Source organism: Nesoenas mayeri, assembly GCF_963082525.1.
Source record: "Nesoenas mayeri genome assembly, chromosome: 1".
Taxonomy (NCBI): domain Eukaryota; kingdom Metazoa; phylum Chordata; class Aves; order Columbiformes; family Columbidae; genus Nesoenas; species Nesoenas mayeri.
This window is the reverse complement of record NC_137541.1, coordinates 120,465,684-120,479,226: the sequence shown is the minus strand read 5'-3', so window position 1 is coordinate 120,479,226 and position 13,543 is coordinate 120,465,684. Positions and strand designations below refer to the sequence as shown.

General features: G+C 34.4%; 1 protein-coding gene across 2 annotated transcripts in view; it reads right to left on the bottom strand.

The window, feature by feature from the left end:
- Positions 1-13,543, bottom strand: part of BRWD1 (bromodomain and WD repeat domain containing 1) — a 55,676-nt gene that overhangs the window by 10,554 nt on the left and 31,579 nt on the right. For both annotated transcript variants that reach the window (XM_080362805.1, XM_080362806.1), the window contains exons 29-38: positions 13,002-13,063; positions 9,006-9,161; positions 8,618-8,738; positions 6,910-7,035; positions 6,198-6,273; positions 4,897-4,941; positions 4,126-4,272; positions 3,273-3,425; positions 2,825-2,994; positions 973-1,208 (exon numbers count right to left, since the gene is read on the bottom strand). In XM_080362805.1, the coding sequence (XP_080218931.1) occupies positions 973-1,208; positions 2,825-2,994; positions 3,273-3,425; positions 4,126-4,272; positions 4,897-4,941; positions 6,198-6,273; positions 6,910-7,035; positions 8,618-8,738; positions 9,006-9,161; positions 13,002-13,063 (1,292 nt within the window). The remainder of the gene's footprint in view (positions 1-972; positions 1,209-2,824; positions 2,995-3,272; positions 3,426-4,125; positions 4,273-4,896; positions 4,942-6,197; positions 6,274-6,909; positions 7,036-8,617; positions 8,739-9,005; positions 9,162-13,001; positions 13,064-13,543) is intronic.

Here is a 13,543-nt window from a genome sequence, read left to right as displayed (position 1 = left end):
TATTGTTACGGTGTTCAGTGACAGGAAACTTCCTTAACCTGTATTTAAGTTTCAAGTAAAATAACATGGCTGTTCCCAAATAAGAGAATTAAGAGAAAAGCATGTAAAAAACATACACAAAATATACTCTGACAGACTTTTTTTTAATCAGGACTTGTATTGTTATTCTTTGATAGAAACTGAATTTTTGTTGAGGTGCGGTGTAGGGAAAAAACGATTAGACAGGAAGGTTTCTATGTCTCATGGAACTTCTGTTATTTGCTAATTTTGGATGACAATTTTTATGTAATATATATAGGTGTACAACCGGTATTTTATATAGTACCATTTATCAAATACACTACATTTCCTTCTCAAATACAAGACATCAGTTCATTACAACCACTTTCCTAGAACAGCTGCTTGAAATGAAGAAATTCTCTGTATTCCATTTGGTAAGACCTGAGAGCATCAAATAATCATGTAGTTAGTAGGACAACTTTTTCTTATAATCAGTCTTACTCAGTTCAGCTTTGTTGTGAATCCCCATATAAATGCTGCAAAAAATGTATCATCCACTTGACTGCAAAAAATATGCACAACCAAGACAGCTCCGCGTCTAAGACAGACTATTCTATTGACAGATTCCTGCTTGGGCACAAGCTTTTTCATTAAAAGTTCAGTAAGCTTGCTGCATTCTATGGGATTTTAAAGTAGAAATGTCTATATTTAGTACAGATATTTTTATAATATTCAATAACATAGTGTCCAAAATTCATTAAAATACACAAAATTCTGTATTACACAAAAAAAAACCAAACTGCATCAAAATCTTGTCAAATAAAATAAGTTACATTAAAAATGCAACCCTTGTTTAACAATTTAGAATGCAATTGCAAACTATGCGAATTATAAAAGGAAGGAAATATTAGTGGGCAAGTCATGGCAAAGACCAAGATGAAAATCCTCATCTGAAACAATTCTATTTCTGACCTGATGATAATGCAGAACAGTTTGTTAGTGTTGTGGATCTAGCTTTTCCATTCCTTTCAAAGGATGCCAGGCATTCAGAATCAGAGGATTCACCAGAGGAACTGTGGTTGTAATTGCCAGCATTCATTTTATGGCTTGCAACGCAGGCAGCTTTCCTTGAGGTAGGCTGAGTAAAAGAATCTTCCTGCTCAGATTCAATTTTTGCCTGAGACTTCAACGGTTTCTGCTTCAAATTTCTAGTGAAAGGAGAGAGAAATAAAAGCAACAGAGGGTGTAAAACTAGGAGAAATAATAGCAATTAAGTATTTTAACATTACTTCTCTGTGAACGCTTAACTAACTGTATGCCCCAAGATTTTAGATTTATGGAAGGGTAGGTAGATTTGTGAGCTAACATGGTGTGGGACAATTTGAACTTTGACAGAGATAAGAATTAAGTACTTTCATTAAATTAATAGTGAAGTTATACAAGGGGAGACACACTCTGTTCTGAGAAACAAAGAAGTTAATATTGAATGCCTTTTAGAAACCAAGGTCCTCTTATTGTTTACGAGAAGGTTGCAAGAGCAGCCTCAATTTCTGTTGAATTCCCAATCTCTTGTTAATTGCATATAAGCCTCAAACTAAGTGTTATGAATACTAACATTGCTCCACAATAAACGGAGTTCCAAAGAAACAAAGAAGGTGTATCTTTAGAGAAAGTTTACCGTATAAAACAAAACACGTGTTTGCAAGGAAACTCACTGATTCAATTATTCCTTACTATACATGCTAGAGTGCTACACATAGTCCTGGTAAGTCACCTATTTTCACATTTAAAACTCCTGTTTTGTCAGTTGCTTCCTTACAGTCACAGGTTTTCAGATGTTCATCTACGCATACTGGATATATATGCTCTTTGCTATCCACATACTCTTCCAAATAGTCCCAAACCCACTCCTACTGAGCACCACTGACTTGTAAAGAATTCTTGAGATACAAGCAGAAGTGTAGTTTCAAAAGAAAATGGCTGCCTATCCTGATGCATGTTCCTTTATTTCTCTGGGAAGAAATAAGAACACAAGAAATACTGCCAGTAAAGCTTAAAGCTCATTGCCAAGAACACCTGTAGCGTAATCCAACATCCATGCATAACAGAACTTGAAAATGTAGAATCATAGAAATAATCCACTGAAATTTTAAGAGAAGAAAGACAAATATGGCAAAGAAATGCATTCTTAAATTGTTTTTCTTAAAACTCTTATTCCTATTCTTTGATTGCCAGTGAAGAAAGGCTGGACAGTAGCAGAAAGGTATAAGCTCAGTTTCAACAATTTACCAAGTTTAGCTTTTGTATTTTGTCTCGCTCCATCCCATATGCAAATTAGGAATGAGTCAATCATGTCAACCAGTTTGTTTTCCTTCAAAAGAGAAAAGGCATATCTAGCCACCAACAGAATGCCACAGTAAGTGAAAATTTCTATAAATTCCATAGGACTATCTTCTGTATGTAATAAAATATGTGATATAAACAGCTTTGTTATCTTTGTAATATATACAGCATGTAAATCTTTGTTTCATTCCTCATTATTTCTGTCAGATTAAATATTGATTTCCTGACTGAAATATTTAAAAACAATAAAAGCAAAAAAAAGCCAGCCTTTTTCTACCATTCAGTCCTTTTTCGGTTTCACTGTTGGTTTTATACTACAAAATCCCAACTTTTTTTGCATGGCTTTCCTTCTGCAAGAGAAATAATTATAAGTCTAACCATTTAGTACGCTAGCTGTTCTCTTCTTCACAGACTAAACATGACAGTCAACCTGAATATTAGTCAGCTGAGATGTATCTCTACATCTGCATAATGTGGTTACCTGAGCATTTTGGTAGGATGCTGCACTGAGCTTTGATTATGATATCTTCTAGTATACCTCTGGTTTCTTCGCAGCTTTTCATTCTGTTTCTGACCATTTCTGAAATCTGAAACAATTCTTCTTATTTTCTCTTCAAATAGTGCTGACAATCTCAAGGTCATACTATAAATCTAGGTAAGGAAGTGCTTATATTAAAAACAGAACCTTTCATCCAAGAATAACATTTCAAAAATGAAAAACTGTATAGGAAAGAAAGAGAAAATGCATAGCATGCAATCCTATGTAGCACTAAATAAACACGAAATTAATATACTAAGTATTATGGTCATACTTCTCCCCACTACCCATCCAATCAGTAGCTTTATCAACAGTACTGATAAAAAACTAATTCCAAAATAATACCTCATTTCATTAAGACAAGTATAAAATCCCCAATATTAACAGCTACCTTTGACTTTTTGTTTGGAGTGTAAGATTTTGCATTACTAAATATTAGTCTTATATCTTTGCACAGTTCCATTGGAGTGTCATAATTTCCAGCCTCCAGAGTTTCTTTCACTGTACCAAAGTCCATTGGAGTGTCTATAATATGTCTGTAATCCTAGACAAAACACATGACAAAAAGATTCAAGAAGGTATAAAAAAAAGGCAATTCAAAATACCTCTTTCTCTCCTGTCAATGAGTTTTACAGAACCTAAAGATGTTCTAAAACCTGAAGTGAGACCCAAATTCAAGATGTGAAGTCCATAGGAAAACATTTTTTTGCTTGTCAAGAAGTTTTTTTCCTTGAAGGTTTTTTTTTTAGTTTTTAGACAAAAAGAGATCAAAAAGTTAGGAAGAATACCATGAACAGCTAAGAGAAAGAGATGGAACAAATCAAATTCATAGCTCAGGCTCAGTTAAACAGGTTTTGTAGACTGTCTTTCAAGAAACTAGTTTTCATTAAGAACATACAGATTTATCTAGAATTATTTCCCTATAAGGGCCGGTAAGAAAGCAAACAGAAGAGTTTGTGAGTGGTTTCAAACCATATTTAAGATATCAGGATATTTTCAGGCACCACTGCTGCTCTACAGTTGTGTTGTGTTGTGTGTCAATATTTTGCTGGATGTTAGTTATGTTGATGCAGTTGAGCATACAGCTCATAGTTCTAAGCACAGAGGAAAGCAAATTTCTTTCAATGGTTTGGGACTAAAGCCATAAAAGAGAACAAATACCTCGAAAAGTGATGCAAAGATCTCATTATGGTACCAAATGCTAAGAGGAAAACAATCTTATAAGGTTAGTAAGGACAACTTACAGGATATTGATCCAAATCAACTGGCTGCCTGAAAGGCTCAGAATCTTCACACTGGAAAATTAAATTCACCAGTTCCATACACTGTTTCTTCCAACAGTTTTCATCATAGCCAGTTTTCACATTTTTTCCTTTTTTCAAGCCCCGTCCCTTGGGAAAAAAAGTTAGGAAAAAGCACTATTGAAATACAGAAAGAAAACCTGATAATCTGTCTGGAATTATTTCTGAAGCAGAAAAATGCACTTCCAAACATATCATTTTATAACAAAAAAGGCACTATACTACTAGCAGATTTTTTTGTAATCTTTAGTAATAAACTCTGACAATAATACAATTTTCTTTTGCTGTCTCTAAAGGGTTTTTTAATACTACATAAATAAGGCACAAAAAAGTATACCTTTTGATACTAAATTATTCTCAAAATATTTGAATATTATTCACCACTAAAAGTATTTTTTCTCAAGCATGTCAGCTGAATAATGCTTTTATTTCCATGTCATACAGATAACTGAAAATGGTTACACTGAACAACACCGGTATCAAACTTGAAAGTCAGATTTTCCCAGACAACGATACCAAACAGGTATAGAAGCATTAGAACAGCAAAGACTTATTTAAGCAAAGCTTTTTCTTCCCTAATACCATCAGGAAAATTTGGTTCCATGATTGTTATAAAACCAAGCATCACTATCACAGCATTTCAATACAGTCTGTTAATCAATTTTCCCTGCCTGACCTGATTTAGGTATATACAGTAACAATTAGCCAACTCACTTTTCTTCTTCTATATGATGTTCTCGGAAGACATTTTTCATCATCCTGCATAAAATAAAATCGATCATCTTAAAAATGATGTGTGAAAAAATAGGTAATGGGTGTTCAAAATGTCATTAGCTTTGCTACTGTGGTAAAATCTGATTTCTATTCTAATTTCTCTCAATGAGATAGAAGATAAGCACATAAGAAAACACACAACACAGGATCTGAGAGACTTGGAAAGCAAGATCCTAGATGCTACCACTGAAGATTCCTGATTCCACTTTTGTCTTTAATATAAAGGAAAAAACACCATCAGAAATTGCAATGAGAAGATACCCATCAGCTTTGAACCTCAGTAACTAAAGTTTGTCAGTAATTTAAATCACTGATAACAGATGTCATAAAACTTTCTGATTTTTGCTTGCCCTGAGTTTAGAAAAAGACATCTTGTGAACAAGTTACTTTTGGTAAAAAGAAAAATCTTATTATGTGGAAGGACACTAAGGTGATGCTGAACCAGTGAAATAAAGAACTAAAACAATTCAGTGTGATTTCTTCCCTACATATTAACCTGCAAGGGAGAGCAGCTATTTTGAAACTTTATGAAGTATTGGTAGTAAATGCCAAATCAGAAATCAAAAAGTGAAAGAGACATCAGTTCTGGCAGCTCTGGGTACACTATTAATAAACATACAGCACTGCAGATAGCATTCACTGCATAACAACAGTGCATATTTACCTCTATCAGATTTAAGATAAATGTACTTTATTAAATGCTCAATGAAGTGTGCAAATTTGATGTATGATTCATATTGTGGTATATAGTGAAATTGAGAGCCAAAGCATCAATACAATAGTTATACAGCTTGTCAATTTTTAACATTTATGACTATATGAATAATAATTTTCATTTTAGAAATAAACAGATGCATATAATAAAGAATACAGCAAGACAGATTCATGTACTCTTGAAATGTTTACATTACATTACAGTACATTAACATGCTTTAGAAATACAGTCCCACTCACAAAAGACAGAAGAGTTGTTCCAGTTGATAGCACACAGTCATAGTACAAAATGCATATTTGTTATACTTACCAAATATTGACAAATCAGAATTATTTTAATAAAGCATCTCCTCACATCACTCCCAACATTCATAATACAGTCCATGTTTATACTAGCTATATAAATGTACAAATAAACCCAAAAATATCTATTAAAAAAACTGAGCAATTTTACTAAAACCATTTGAAGGCTGGTAGCATTTTCTCACCACTGCACATTATTGGAATTATCCACAAAAAAAGCTTACCAGATCAGCATCAAGACAATCTTGTTCATCATCTGTTGTGCTACATAGTTCAAAAATGTTTGTACAGTTCTGATCACTGTAATGCAATTAAATCTCTGTTATTTGGATAGCAAAAACATAGCTATAATTTCCTAGATTAAACTGAGCCATAACCAAAAGCTACACATAAACTGCAAGACAGTAACTAATAATGAAATAGAAAAATCAGAAGATGATTATAATATTAACAAAGTAAGGTTACATCCAAAAAACTGCCATACTGTGCATTTCCAAAGTGAGGGGAAGAGGGTAAAATTAGCATTATAAATATGGAAGAGGCCTTCACATCTGATCTACCTGCAGGGAGACTGCCTATGCTAATTTAATTCAGTTGAGAGGTTTGATTTTGAAAGAAGTCAGACAGGCTACAACAGGAACTTCTACATATGTGCTAGACAGCTCAGAACTTACTTTACAGGTTGAGCTACTTTCCTATCAGGTGACATTTTAATACTATAAATAACAGTGAATGACACTGAAGGAAAAAGTTAAAATGTCTCTCTGCTGAACATTTAAGTATTTCCCCAGTTAGAAGAATTACACAACTGTCCTGCAGTGTATTGAAAAATAGTAAGAAATCGAAAGCAGCAGGATAAGCAATAAAGATGCTTGTATCTTCCCACCACTTAAGAGCAGGATATTTAAGCACTATTTAGATTAAAATGCCACTTACTTGATAAACTTTAAGAGCTGGGTAGTGATCTTTTTTGCAGCTCTAGCAATAGCACTCCCAGGTTCATTGAAGGTCCTAGCATTGCTTTCAATATATCTTACTTCCCAAACCAGTGCAGAGATTCTCCTTAAAATGAAAAAAAAATGTTGCACCTTTAATACTAAGCTGAAAGGCTTAAAAACTGAAAAAAAATTCTCTAATAATTTTCTGTCCACATTAGATTAAGAAAAATGTCATTTGTTTTAATTCTCATTAGACCAGTCTCAGACTTTTCATTCACATGGAAAACTGAAGTATGCTTGTACACACACGGGGAGACATGCACACAAGGAAGCCAAACCAACAATGCACATCTTTGCTCACTCATTTTCCAACTCACTGTTGATAAATCGTCTTCAGAAAGTTTGTGAAATTCTAACACCCTTTGGTTTCACTCTTAAAAATTCAGTTAGTACTTGGCTAGTTGTAGTAATATTTGTTACCGCTAAATTATAAACCAGCACTGAAATAATACCAAGGATTGTGGATTTCCTGGATTCTTTAAAAAACACATGCATTTTTTAAGAAGCTTACATTTTACCTTATTCAAAAAGGAGAGGGGAAAAAGTACTATTTAACCAACACTCTAAATTATAACATTTATTCTGGAAACATCAGATGTCAAATGGAACACAACTTGTGTAGTATCTTAGTAATCCTTAACTAATAAACACAAAGCACAAGCAATTAAAAGAGAGTGACAAGAAAATTAGTCTAATTACTTTTTTAAGGATATCTTGGCTATGATGTTCTGTTCTGTCTCCTCTCAGATACCTTGCTTTGAGGCCAACTGACCAGTCAAAGCAGTACCCTAAGATGACAGATTTGTAGAAACTGCTACAAATTAAAACTGTAACTTGATAGAAATGAGCTAGTACAACTATGTAATTTCATTTTTATGATTCATTTTTCCAATTCCTTATAATCATGAAGCAGAGACAATCCCAGTTTGCAGCTCTTCACCTACAGAATTTCAAACTATTTCCCAAGACCCTATTTCAGTCTTAACGCAGGAAAAAGCTATTTATGTCTCTTCACTGTATTTACAGGCATACAGAAGGTAAGTCCAGATGAACATCCTCTAGTTTCTTCTGAGCTATGGATACTCAGCACATCCAGCAAATCAGAACTTTATCACCACTACAGTTCAATTTATTCCCTCTCTCTCTACTGTACAGTTTTTATAATTTTAAACCCCTATGATAGTATTTTACATTTCACCTCCATGTTTAAGCCAATTTCTGAAAATAATACGTGCTTAAGAGCTTAACCCTCTTCAAGTTCAAAGTAAATGAAGTACAGCACTTTGAAATCTTAATTAAGTCTTCAGGATTGAAGTATCTTTTTTTTTTTTTCCCAATGTTTACTGTTTTCCAATAGCAAATTTCTCAAAGAAAGAATGTCAGTGTTGACTGTTACTCTAAAAATGGTACCCATATAGGCTGAAATCGATTTCCTTAAGATCTAAGAAATTTAATAAGGTTGCAGTTATCAGGCATCAGAGCCCTGCTACAAAACACTAGTAATGTTGAATTCAGGTACTAGAGCGTTGGTTTTCAGAATGTTTTTAAAAAGGTTAATTGCTCTTCTTACTAAAAAAAGTTCAGATCTTCTCAAAACAGGCAAACCTAAGGCCAAGCTCTCCTTTGTTTCTACTGCTAGTACTAACCTGTAAAATCGGTTAGCCAGTCTTGTCCGAATAGTGTTCAGGTCTGTTGGATAAGCAATCACGGTACAGTACTTGGGATATGTACACAGGTCAACTGGACCAGCAAAAGCTGCTGAAATGTCTGTTAAGAAATAGCAAAATTAATTAAACTGACAATTGGCAACTGAGCCAGGTGTTCAATTGCTATGTATATTATTGATAAAACCAGTGATGTATAAAAATATAAAAATCTCAGTATGGACAAACAAAGAACTACACATAAACATGTATGAACGTTCACAGTATTTTATCGAAGGGAATTTTTAAAGGATGCCATGGATATTCCAGGGACCTGCTTATAAATGTAATGTGAGGAGAAAACTACCTAAAGTTTAGATAACATGCTTACCAAGAGTCAGAAGCTGATCAATACCACGGATAATCCGCTCACATGCTTCATCACGAGATCTCATCCCCCACTCGCCTTCTTGGGGTTTGTATAGTAGCTTCTCCACCTCTTCAAAAGTTACAGAAACACTAGCTCCTAATTCTTCAGGCTGATCAACTGAAGAGCGATAGCAAATAGGATAGGGTAGGAAGTTAGAACGCAAACCAGCAAGGTAAACTGTTAAGTACTGATGTTTATTAAATACTCATATGCTCATAACTGACAAAAAAAAAATCTTGCCTTAAAGTTGAGATTGATGCTAATACTATAGGAAAAAGTACACAGACTGACTATAACAGCAAAGATATCCTTTATGTGCCTTTTTCTTGCAGTTCTGGATCTCCAGAAGACTCTTCCTCTCTTCATTTAAGCACTAGACTTGAAAAGGACTTGAACTCAGAAGAGTTGTTTATATGCTTCTGTTTTACATGCATGCCCCTAAACTTCGCAGGGTGGTAACTTACTTTAATGAGTCAATTTGTACCCTCAGCCTTTAAATATGTGCAAGATAGGCAATATACTTTGTCACATCCTTCCTGGTATTAACAACTGTGATCTTTTAGACATTTTAAAAAACCATATTTATTTTGAACATGGCAGATTAATAATTTCAAAGCAGTACAAACTAGCAGAAATATGAAACTGTGATTTATGGTTCTGAGGAAAGAGTCATGCCTCTTAAGACTAACACAATCTGGCTAATGCAGAATGACTGAGTAGATAATGTATCATCCCTGGATGCCTTTCCCCCTTGACTGCACAAGCTGGTTTTAGTATATCTGCAGTTTCTGCACTTTCATTGTTTTTGAAAGGCTACATTCTTCATTTCATTTGTGCACTTGAAAAGGAACAACCACGTGAAGGTTCCTGATTAGACACCGTAGGTAGGCAACATCACTTCTTTGTACTGATTAGGACAATGGGAATCAGCAGATAAATTATCTTTTATTAGCAGATAAAATTCAACAGTGTAAAGAGTATAGGATTATAGCTAGATATTAACAGAAAGAACTTCTATTAGCATCCAAGAGTCTGTACATTAAAAATGAAAGCAAGAAAAAGGATAGGATCCATGAATATGCTGCATACAAATTCTCGATACACTTCAGCTACAACTACTATACAGAAAAAAAATCCAAGCTTTAGCGGTGGATCTTTTAAGTTTGAGAAAAATACTTTTTCCTTCAGCTGAACAGGGTTAGTCTTAATGAACCTAAACAATTCCTAATTCTCTGTTCACTATTGCATTGACAAAGACCAACAGTATTTGCTGTCCCCTGAAATAATACTGAAGATGAAGCAGCTCTTCAAGAAGCAGGTAAAAAAAAAAAACAAAACGTACTATGGAAAGCTGAAGGGGCAGAGGTGACTCACTTAGATGATCCTTCTAACTCATCTTTAAGCCAAAACAAATTCTGTAACCAAACTTCCTGAAGACAACACTAAGAGAAAGCACAAGTAATGCTTCTACACTTACACAGGGTTGCGTCAAGAAGAACTCACATGGTATCTGGTACTCCATTGCATAAGCGCTCAAGAGGGATTTTCTCCTGCAGGAGTAACAACTAAAGCAGAATGACAGACTAAAACAAACAAAACTCTGTCCTTCTCAACATGCACATCAAGATCTCTGCTTTGTTTTCTTTGCAGCATCCTGGTATATGTGACACAGAAGACTTGATATAACTCATGGCATGTTATATATATATAATGACCACCTAGAATAATCTGCAGGAGTAAATGGGCCACAGAAAGCTGAATCCCCAGAAGGATGGCTGCAGTGCTTACAGTACAGGTATAGACAGTTCATACATACAACACCCAGTTCACACCAATAGTGTTTTAGTAAGCATGCTGCTGAAAACTGAACTTCACATCTCTATGCACCAGCTTTTTCTGGTCTTCAGAGCATTGTCCCTGACAAGGCAAGACTTTGACATCTGACACTGTATCCTGATAATCATGAGACAAAACTTAGGCTTACTGGATACAAAGGGTAATAAATTAAGGTTGCAACGTGCTAGTTAGTCCAACTTCAGTGCTGTTCCTTCTCACATAAATCAGTTCAGTTAGTTAACTGAACAAAGAAATATTTTGAGAGAGTAGTGGAAAACGTGAGATACAATTTCGATTTGGTTTTTAAGTCATTCAATTGAAGAAAGGAAGAGAAAGCGAAGTAGAGGGGGTTTCACTCATTTTATACTATATTGCTAATATAATAATGCTCTGTAGAAACGCACAAAACCTTTCTGTAAGAGCTTTTCTTCCCTACTGAGTGCCAGTTTCTGCCTGGAAAGAAAAGCAGCAAATAAAGAGTTCCAGATTGCCTTCAGATAATTTTTGTTCTTCTTCTAGCCTAGTGGCTGCTGTATCCTTGACCTGGTCAGAGGATGTTGTTCTCAATTCTTTGAACTTGTCCACAACAGACACACTAGCTTTTAGCTTGCCTTTTTTTTAGTGTCCCTTCCAAGTTTTTCTATGGTAAAGTTGTAGCTCCTTATATTAATCAAACCTTAAGCTCTTACAGCAAAGTAACAACTTACTAGATCAAAGAAAGAAGCTACCATTTTCCTCTGATATAGCAAATACTACCCAGATTTAAACTAGCATGTGTAGGATGTCTCTGTCATTATGTTGCCAGTGTAGCAATTCCAAGAATTCTAGTTCTTTTATGCTGTCAAACTAAAGTGGTCAAGAACACTACTCTTTATATTTCATTCCATAGGAGGAAGAAGTGGTAACTAATACACTGATATAAACAGCATCTTAAACCGTATTATACAGCATTCAGAATAAATCGATACAGTTTGCCCTGTTAAAATAAATCCTAACTTAAGTTCACATGTAAGGCTTGCGAGCCTTTAACTGTCTCTCAGTAATATATATGGGAAGCATTAAGCAGTTCATGATTAATAAGAAAAGCTTCTGTATGTTAGGAGGAGACAGATGTTGGTGATGAAAAAATTGGATGTTTCAAGTAAATCTCTGCGTGTGTGAAACCAAAATCCTGCTGATTACTTCTTTTCTATGAACTAAACTGTATAAAGATTTCAATTTCACATTTTGATTTCAGACTTTTGCAAAATTTGTCATCACAAGATATGACTCAAGCAGGCAGCTAACACTTTGGAGCTTAGACGGTCAGGCGGCTACTGAGAACATCCACATGTATACAATATACTCATATTTAAGATAAAAATATAGCACAAGGTTTTCTGGTGTCCGGGAAACAAGCTAACTCCTAGCAAAGGTTATTAGAAATTCAGTATCTTTTTGAGAGCTTATTCAGGAACTACTCTGTCAGTATTTCACAAACTTTCCTCCTTCCATCCAGCTGGTACTGACAAGCACTGGAAAACTAAATCAAGTAAGACAAACCAGGAATCCAACTGTATCATTTATAGTTAATTTGGATTTGACCAGCAAACTTTATAAATTGCTGGTTTAAAACTACATGCAGTAAGGATATGCTGGCTGGAAATTATTTTATACATATTAGTTCCCCATCCCTTTATACTATAATGTATTACAACAAACTTTTTTTTTTAAACTTGAAAAGTTTTTGAACATTGACATTTTTAAGTAGCAGATTTTATTGTATAAGCCAGAGCTACACATTTCAAGTATTTCCTTCAAAATTGCTCAGGAAGATGCCAAGGGAAAAAAAATATAGGTATATTCAAGGTATTCCACCAAATCTGAAGCAAGATTGTTTTTAAGAACTTTCTTGCTTAAATGCAGAAAAATGCCCTGCTGACATTCCCTACAATTTAAAGGATAACCACTACCATATCAGTTCCACCTATTAAGTACAATGGATACTGTACTCAAATGACTTAGTGACAAGAGCTGCAATAAAGACAGGAGTCGTCTAAGGTCCACTACCTGCATGAGACTAAGGAACTGAAAAGAGGGAGAAGCACATGAAACTGTTTTATTAAATGAGTTTCTACCTACCATTATCAGGAACTGGTTCCATGTCCCACGGGCTAAGCTTTTCAATTTCACCATTGTCCCATCTGATTCACGAAGTTAAAAACAAACAAACAAACAAACAAACAAAAACCGTTATTTTGACTCAGAAGTATTCCCTCCAAGCATATTTAAATTACAGCTATTTTTATGTATTAATATACTGTATAAATATGCATATAAACAAAAGTATTAGCTAGCAATCACCTGTCACAGTGCAAAAAGAAACATTCTTCATAATGAATTTCAAATTACATTTGTGCCCCTCATTTTGGCTATACACAACTTACTCAATATAAAAATCAATTTTATAGATATTGTATCAAGACACTGCAGAAGAAAAATAAGTTGTACACTTGGAAAAATGAGATAACATCATGGGAAAGATACAAGAGCAAGCATACAGAAGATTCTTTTGCAAACAACAACAGTAGTTGTACAAATCCATTGAACATTTAAGAGAAAGGAAGAATTGTAAGTGAGGTATTTGGTATATTAATATTTCATGTTATAAGGTGTACCACATT